At 56.8% G+C, this 8,177-nt stretch overlaps 1 protein-coding gene across 1 annotated transcript; it reads right to left on the minus strand.

Moving 5' to 3' along the window:
• Positions 1-4,561: 4,561 nt before the first annotated feature.
• On the minus strand, positions 4,562-7,835 carry CBLN1 (cerebellin 1 precursor). Its single transcript, XM_033218339.1, has 3 exons — positions 7,184-7,835; positions 6,905-7,024; positions 4,562-5,648 (listed from the first exon to the last, which is right to left on the minus strand). The coding sequence occupies exons 1-3, from the start codon at positions 7,445-7,447 to the stop codon at positions 5,451-5,453; spliced, it is 582 nt and encodes a 193-aa protein (XP_033074230.1). The 5' UTR covers positions 7,448-7,835; the 3' UTR covers positions 4,562-5,450.
• Between the last annotated feature and the right edge of the window lie 342 nt (positions 7,836-8,177).

The raw sequence follows: 8,177 nt of genomic DNA on the forward strand, positions 1-8,177 counted from the left end.
TCACAGGCCACCTGCTCTGTGCCAGGCACTGTGTAGGTAGCACAGGACCAGGCAAGATGAGGAAGACACAGTTCTGAGCCTGAAGGGCTCACCCTCTGAAGGGACACAGACATGCCAACAGAGCTCTTGGTCTGATGGGAGAGCCTACAGACACGCAGAGAACATTCATCCACAGTGGTCGATGCAAATATACAAGCAAAGGGATGAAGAGGAAATATATTTAGGGGGTAAAATCTCCCATGCTTGTGGTTGATGTGGGTAAGGATGGGATCAGTGTGCAGGAACAAGAAAGAACACAGGGTCCTTTTCCTACATCCACCATTCAGGTTCACTTGCTCTCTGGTTTCAGTTTTCACATCTGTTTGATGTCGCTGGGATTACCCAGATGTTCCCCTATGTCCTGTTTCTATGATTGTGGGATATGCCAGGTGTTGATCGCTCCTTGGTATTGCTCGGTATTCAGCACCTACTATGTGTCAGGCAGTGGTGAGCACTTTCTGGACCTTTTAGCATAGTCTTCACAACTACCTAGTTGTGAAGGCATTATTGTTCCCATTTGAAATGCGAGGACGCTAAAGCTCTCCAGGAGTGTGTATGTATCCGATATGCAAAGAGATTGAGAGATCTTTGTAAACGTCCCTGGGCAATCCCACCCCAACCCCCGCCTTTTTTGTTTGTTTGTTTTTTGTTTTCTTGTTTTGTTTTTTTCTCCGTGGAATTAGCTCAAAGGGAGCTGTGCCTGAGCTTCGGTTCCGGGGCACCACTGCCCCCCCTCCCCGCCCACTCCCCACCCACTCCCCACCCAGAATCAGTATTAGGTTTCAATGTTTTGTTTGAAAGCCTGTTGAGGTGATTAGGCCCAGCACCTGCGGGAGACAGGTGGCTGGACACCAAGATGAAGGCTTAAACTCACCCACACTGATCATAAAAGTAAGACTGCCTGGAAGTAGCACTAGACGTCTTCTAGCCCATCTCTCGCATTTGTGAGTTGAAAACAGTAAAGCTGGGATTCGGGGAGACTATTCTAAGGTCTCATACGAAGCCAGAGGCCAAGTGCAGCGCACACGTTCGCAGTTCAGGGTCTTTCGCCTTCCACTGAGTCCGCCCCGCCCCAGGACCCAACCTGAAACCTGTGGGAGGTCCCACGCCTTCCCTCCGCCCCGCACTATCCCCCACTACCACCCCATTCAAGGCAACAATTAAGGAGTGGGGTGAGGCTCCCTCTCCATCTGGGTAATTATGTTCTCATTAAAAGCGGATGCGCCTGGTCTCTGAGCATTAGCGCTCCAGAGCAGCTTGAAAGGCGTGCTCCCAGCTCGGCTTACGGTGGAAGCGGCGGCCGGGGAGCAGGCGAGCTGCGGGGCCAGCGCGTGGCCCAGGGCAACCCAGCAGAGACCACAGCGATCACCCTCGGCTCCCCGCCTGTGCGGCTCCCGGGGCGCTTAGCGCGGTGTGGAGAACCCGGGCGGAGAAGCCAGGTCTGGGCTCATTGGGTCCTAGAAGCCTCCCTGAGTTCCACTCACCGTACCTTTAAGCCTGGCTGGGTGCCAGAAACGCTGCGCAGAATAAGACACAGCCTCTGCCCTGGGAGAACTGGCGGGGTGCGGGAAGGGAGGAGGCAGGACGGTAAAGAGGCCACACTCCAAAGAGGGAGGCCGGAGAAGAAAGGCATGAAAGGCTTCCCGGAGGAGGTGACCAAGGTGACCTGGGCTGGGGAGGAGCCTTCCGGACCAGGGTAAGGCTGAATGAAGGGGTGTCTTTGGAACCCCTACAGGATTTGTTCTGAAGGGGTTTATTTTAGATGAAAGCAAGAGGCGGGGCCCAGATCCAGAAGGGCCCAAAGGATTCTAAGCATGAAAGGATGCCACTGTGAGGTGTGGGTTTCCGAATGGGTCCCCTCCCTAACCTCTGGCTGGGAGAAGGAAGGTAGTCTCTACCTAGTGCCCCTCCTTTTCCATCTCTTTCAGTCTTCAAGTCTCTGGTTCCCTTCCGGCTGAAGCCCAGTGCTCAGAAGATGGCTCCCCTCCCTCTAGCAGAAGTAACACTCACCTCACCTTCACACCAGAAGTGAGGGAGGTGGCCCAACCACATGTGCCAGGACCCTAAGGACTCAAATCTCTAGGTCCCTGGGGAGAGCTATCCACAGCCCCACTCAGGCCACCGGTAGGCTCAGGCCTGACAGTAAGGGCAGTTTGGGAGACATGAAGCCCCACATCTCCCCAGGCCCTCTGGGGTGGGGATGCCAGGTTAGCAGGCTAAGCGCTGTGTGGGCTGTCTCTGCGTGGGTTCCCATGGAACCCACACAGTAAGAGCAAGCTCAGCCCCAGATGTCTCCCTTCCCAACCAGCACAAAACAAGGCCTGGTTGGAAGGTGCGGAAGGGGTGTTGAACCTCGGGGAAGCAATGCCTGTATTGTGTGGATAGAACCTCCTCCCAGAGGAGGCAGCCTTTCAGCTGGACTTCTTGGGTCCTCAGCAGGATAGGACTTTGCAAACTGGAGGAGAGAAGGGGTGCTTCAGCTTCAATCAGGAACAGCAGGTGTGGAAGCATAAAGACAACAATGGGAGGTGGAATCATCAGATAGCAAGGGAAGGGGTCAGCAGGTGGAGAAAGAAGAGGGAGGTTAGAGCCCAATTAAGAAAGTTCTCCAATACTAGGTTCAGACATTGTGGGAGACAGGAATCCTTTCCCAGGAAGGAGGTCTGCTGAGCTACAGCAGAATCAAAGAAAAACCAACCCCTCTTCTTCCAATTTGGGGACAATTTGCTCCCCCTGTACTCACCTTCCAGGCTCCAGAGCTGGGGCTCAGGAGTGAGTCCCAGTTCCGGGAGACACAGGCTTCCCCTGGCCTGCTCCTTAACCCAAGGCCTAGCACTCAGGAGCTGCCACTTGGCAGCCAGGTAAGCACAGGCTGCAGCCAGGACTCACTCACCCAGGCAAAAGAATCTGCAGACTCCTGGTCTGGGAGCAGAGGAGGGCTAGATCCACAGAGCAGGAGGAACTCTGAGAGGTGTTTAGATTTCTCCCTGTCTTTATATAAATGGGCAAATTTACTGCCTGAGAGCGGACTTGCCAAAGTCACCCCACCGGGACACAGCCTGGTGGCCCCACAGAACAGGCAGTCACGGAAACCAGAACCCTGGTGGTTCTCACCCTCAGAAAGAGAGTTGACCCACCCACCTGCAGCCCGGAGAGCGCCAAAGCGTTCAGGGGCAGCTTCCTTGAGCAGTGGCTCTCCAACCTTTGCGGCCCTAGAGCCTCGAGCTTACACTCACCCTACTGACTATAGGGTCTCCACAAGCCCGGAGGGCTGGCCCTGCAATGGCAGAGCTGCTGAGTGGAGCTAGTTTCGCTGCCAAAGGCTCCAACTGTCTCCAACCTCTCCTTCCCAACCAGGAGACTTCGGAAAAAGCGCGTCTCTTTATTAAAAACAGTTTTTCTTTAAATCCCTTTAGGGCCCCTTATTTCTTCTTATTCCCACTTCCCTGGGGCCTGACAGAGTATAATGGAAACTGTTGGGCAGAAACAGAAAAGTACTCTGGTCCACTCCTCACTCGCGAGTCCCTACCTATCTCTGCGGGTCCTGGAGCCACTGGGTTGGAAGGGCTCCCGCTATAGCTGCTCCACGGCTTACCGGATTGCATGCGGAGAAGAAACGGGCCTGGGTTTCAACAGAGGCCCCGTGCTCCCTGAATTTCTAACTCGAACCAACCGCTGGGATAAACCCGAGAAACGTTGCTTATTGTGCTATTACTAACTCTCCCTTCTCCCCACGCCCCTAAAGGAAATAAAATTCATTCCTGAATATTGGGCCAGGAAAAAGTTTCTCTGAAAGGAATCACAACTGCAGGGGACCACCCGGCTGCAGCTCCCAGCTCCCGGCCCTTCGCCCCAGGACGCCCACTGGCTCCGGCTCCCGACCTCCCCGCTGCCGAAGCAACTGGGTCAGCCTTCCAGACTTAAAACGAAGTCGTTTATTTCAATTTTGCTTTCACATTATGTTCCGATACAATTAAAACTCCTGGACGAACCTCTTGAATAAAGTCCTGTGAATGAGCGGAATCATAGGTCCTGGGCGCCCGAGTATGCGGCGGGTGGACTCCTCCGGATTCAGAGGTGGTGTATAAAACATACGCTGCTTCGGGAACTGCGGGGCGGACGCGGTGGGAGATATCCGGGGACAGAAGGCGTGAGGAGTCTGCCGCCCCAGGCAGAGTGGTTTGGGTCCTCAAACTGGGACTATTCCTGATGCATTTGGAACGCAAAGAAAAAAATCAAACTTCGCTCCCGGGTTGCCGGCCGCGCCTGGCCAAGGAAGATATCGGCCACGTTTCTTACGTTTGCGCCAAAGCTGTAAACACAGGCGAATGCAGTGCTGGCCCCTGGCCTGGCGCAGGAAGAAGCGCAAGGCTGGCTTTGCGAGGAAGCCCTCGCGCCCAGGCCTTTCTATGGTTACGTTCTCCCAAGTCTCCTGCCCTTCAGAACCTCGCCCTTTGGCACCCCCGACCCCCAACCTCCCAGCTGGGGAAGATGCAGACCTTCGAAAGCTGTTTCAGAAAAATAAAAGTCCCGCTTCGACTTTATTAGATTAAAGCAAAATTAAATCTTGGCTATTCACACGTATGTTACAGAGGAAGAGGAAGCGTCCCGAAGAAGCTCCTTGGCCTTTCGTGGAGCCACAGAGCACGACGGCATTGACAAGCATCAGAACATCAAGCAGCCTTAGATTTCACGATCACTCCGAGTAGGACATAGAAATACGGAAACACAGCCAGTTTCCACTGGGAAGAGTTCTTCGTGTACAAATGATATATATTTATATTTTTTTAAACCAGTCACCACTAAGGTGAGTCCTTTCTCTGCTAACAAGCAGCCGAGGACACTAAGTATCTTCAGCTAATTAACTTGAGCAGTGTTTTAAGAAGAGCAACACTTGCCAAATTAAAACTACCTTCCCCATCCAAAAACAAAACAAAACAACAACAACAAAAAAAAAACCTTACCCCCTCTCCAAACTGAAAAAAAAGGTTGGGGGCGGGGAATATATTAGATTTCAGTAGGCAGAAGGATTCAGAGGGGGCTAGGGAGAAAGATTTCAGATTATGTAGTGAAATACAAAGTTTCTTTAAATAAATTGCAGGGAACATGAAGTTGGGGGATAAGAAACAATGACAAGGCCATCTCTTTCTTGATTACTGCAACTGGAATGGGGGAGGCGAGTTTATTTTTGGAAACGGGATTGCGCAGAGCTAAGCGAAATTTATGTCTCCTAATAAGGAAATGGACAAAGTTGTCCCACCGCTGGCGCGCACCTTTTTACCCAGATACAGTTAGAGAACATGTAGGAAGTTTCAAGTCGTGCTGCTTTCTCTTCCTCTTAATTTCAGCCTCTTTTTCACTCCCCTTTCTGCCTTCGCCCTCTCCCTGCCTCCCTTCAGGCTATGAGCCAGTCAGAGAGGAAACACCAGGAATCCGGAGAAGGTCGAGTACTTCCAGCCCCCCATCAAGTTTCCCCGCTCCAGCTTGAGGTATGCTCGGTCGCCTTTCTCCATTTGGATTAGGACTCCGTTGCTGGCGGCCTCCCGGGTCACGTCCTGGTCACCAGCGAAGGCTGAAATCACCGGCCACCCGTTTAGCATGAGGCTCACCTGAGAAAGAGAAAGGCCCGCTTCAGAGGCGCAACCTAGACAGGCACCGAAGCCGCGGTGGAGCGAACCTCTCCCCTGCTTGGCTAACAGCCTGTAAGACCTGGAAGCACGGAGAGGTGGTGTGGGGGGGGGGGCGAATGGAGGAAAAGGGGCTTTGCAGCTTACTACTGAGGCTCCAGTGGGGCGAAAGACCACACATCTGGGTGACAGGAAGGGTCTGTCCCCAAAACGGGAGTTGCTCTTATTCCAGTTTCTCAAATGAGCGCGCCAAGCGAATCTCGACTGTGCTCGGTGATCCAATTTAATAAACCCATGAGGTGGCTCTAGCGCCCTGAGACGTTTGACCTCTCTCCCGTTTCCCCTCAGCCTCAAAAAACAAAGAACAAACAAAAAAGCCGCAGCAACTCAGGCTCCCTCCGGCGCCACCGGAAAAACAAAAACGAATAAATGAAAAGCCCCTGATCCCTCCTGGACCCAGTTGCCAAGACACAGTGGAGAAGCCACCGTGATTTCTGATTAGAAATCTCGCACCGAGCGGCACAATGTATTTTCTCCCCAAACCACGGGCTCAATTCCCGCCCCCATCCAGCCGCGCCCGCCACAGCCTGGTTTTGCCCTTGTGGTGGCACCGTCAGTCAAGGGCCTCGCGCCCTCTCCCCAGCTGTGCGTCCCGCCTCTCTCGGCGCCCAAGGGAAACCTGGACATCTCTGGGGACCCGAAGAGCCGGCGAGTGCTTGCTGGGACACGGCTGGAGCCGGGAAAGAGTAGCACTACGCCCCCTCCTTCCCTTCTCTCTCCACCCCTCACCCCCCGGGGCTAAATGCTGCTAGCTCAAAAACCCAGAGTCCGCACGGGGTGGGGATGGGGGCAAGTGGGAGAAAACGGGGACCCTGTCCGTGGTGCTGAAGACAAGCATCCAAGTCGGGGAAGCCTCCCCAAGCGGCAGCTGTCTGGGGCGCTAACAACAGCAGTTACAAGGAAGTCCCTGCAATCCAGGGAACCCTTCGGAGGGGCCCGGAAGGCAGAAGCAGAAAATTCTGTCTCTGGGGGGATGGAGCTGGATCCCAAGAGCCAGAGACAGGGAAAGCAGAGGGCAGTTGAAGCCACAGAACTGAGAGGCCCCGCTATCTGTCCCTCCAAGCAGCCCGAAGTACATGCAGCCGCCACTTCTGCCTACCACCTCCGGAAAGCCCGAGCACCCCTGCGGCCAGTAACCCCGCTACGGGGCCAGGGCCTGGCCCGAGGTGGCGGCTGACCTGTATGGTCTGTCTGTTGTAGACTTTTACCACGTGGAAGTTAAAACTGTAGATCCCTTTGCGCGGGGCGATGAAAGTGCTGCGTTCTGAATCAAAGTTGCTCCCAATGTTCACTAGTACCTATAACGAGACGGGAACGAAGGGGAGTGGGCAGCAATCGGTCCCGGACTGTCGTCCCCGCGCCTCCGCAGAGCTCTTGCAGAGGACCGGGCATCGGTCTTCCATCCACCCCTCCCTCACCAGCCCAATCTGCACGCCGCGGGAGGAAGGAGCACTCACCTGATCGAAGTAGATGATCATGGTGCGATTACTCATCTCGGACGGCTCGTGGTTGGTGCTCCTGATGGCAGAGAAAGCCACCTTGGCGCTGCCGGAGCGCACAGAGATGCCCAGGGCTGTGCCCGTAGGGTCGGACGTGGGGTTGGAGTCGCACACCACCAGGCACTTGCCCTCCAGCACGATGGGCTCCGTCTCATTCTGCCCGCGGGCCGGGCCCGCCAGCCACGCAGCCCCCAGCAGCAGCAGCTCTACTGCGCCCAGCATCGCGCCTCCGGCGCCCACCCCGCCCCCCACCCCCGGGGCTGCTCGCGCCAGCCGCCCCCCCCCGTCCCAGTCCCGCTCCAAAACCCCCTCCTCAGCTCCGTGCGCAGCTCCGCCGCCGCCGCTCTGGACACTACAGCTCTTCCTCGCACTACGGGACGAGCGTCCCCTCCACGCTGTGTTCCCGGAGCCCCGCCCCGGCCTCAGGGGTGCCGCGGCTGCCCAACCGCACTTGGATGCATAGCCGCTGCTGCTCGCTCCCACTGCCGCCGCCGCCTCCTGCCCGCACCCGCCGCTGCCGCCGCCGCCGCCGCTCTGAATTATTGATGCAGCCGGCGCTGCAGCCGGAGCGGGCGGAGAGCGCGCGCCGGGCACAAAGGCGCGGACCGCGGCCTAGACCCGCCCCCGACGCCTCCCGGCCCGCCTCCCTCAGAGGCCCTGCCCCCGCCCCGGCCGAGGCCCCGCCCCCCAGCCAATCCTGACGCGCCGCGCTCCCCACCGAGCCAATGACGGCGCTGTCCGCGCGCGGCCACCTGACCCCGGGCGCCGTTGTTATTAGGCTCGGCGAGGCGGGCGGCGCGCGGCAGCAGGGTTGGGCTCTGGCCGGGAGTCGACGAAGGGAGCGCGGGCGCGCGCCCGCGTCCGCGCACCGAGGGTCCGCCGCGGCCGGTCACTTTCTCGCCTCCCGCCTCGATCCTGTTCCGCCCCCCTCGGCCCTCCCGCCCGCCCCCGC

This window comes from Trachypithecus francoisi, unplaced genomic scaffold, assembly GCF_009764315.1.
Source record: "Trachypithecus francoisi isolate TF-2019V2 unplaced genomic scaffold, Tfra_2.0 Lachesis_group10, whole genome shotgun sequence".
NCBI classification, from domain to species: Eukaryota; Metazoa; Chordata; class Mammalia; order Primates; family Cercopithecidae; genus Trachypithecus; species Trachypithecus francoisi.

What these genes read in the sequence shown, in the direction of transcription:
- CBLN1 (XM_033218339.1), bottom strand. Translation starts at nt 7,447, where the DNA reads ATGCTGGGCGCAGTAGAGCTGCTGCTGCTGGGGGCTGCGTGGCTGGCG. An exon ending in TGATCATCTACTTCGATCAG is followed by an intron (nt 7,025 to 7,183) that starts GTGAGTGCTCCT and finishes GTCTCGTTATAG; the next exon opens with GTACTAGTGAACATTGGGAG. An exon ending in ACAACAGACAGACCATACAG is followed by an intron (nt 5,649 to 6,904) that starts GTCAGCCGCCAC and finishes TCTCTTTCTCAG; the next exon opens with GTGAGCCTCATGCTAAACGG.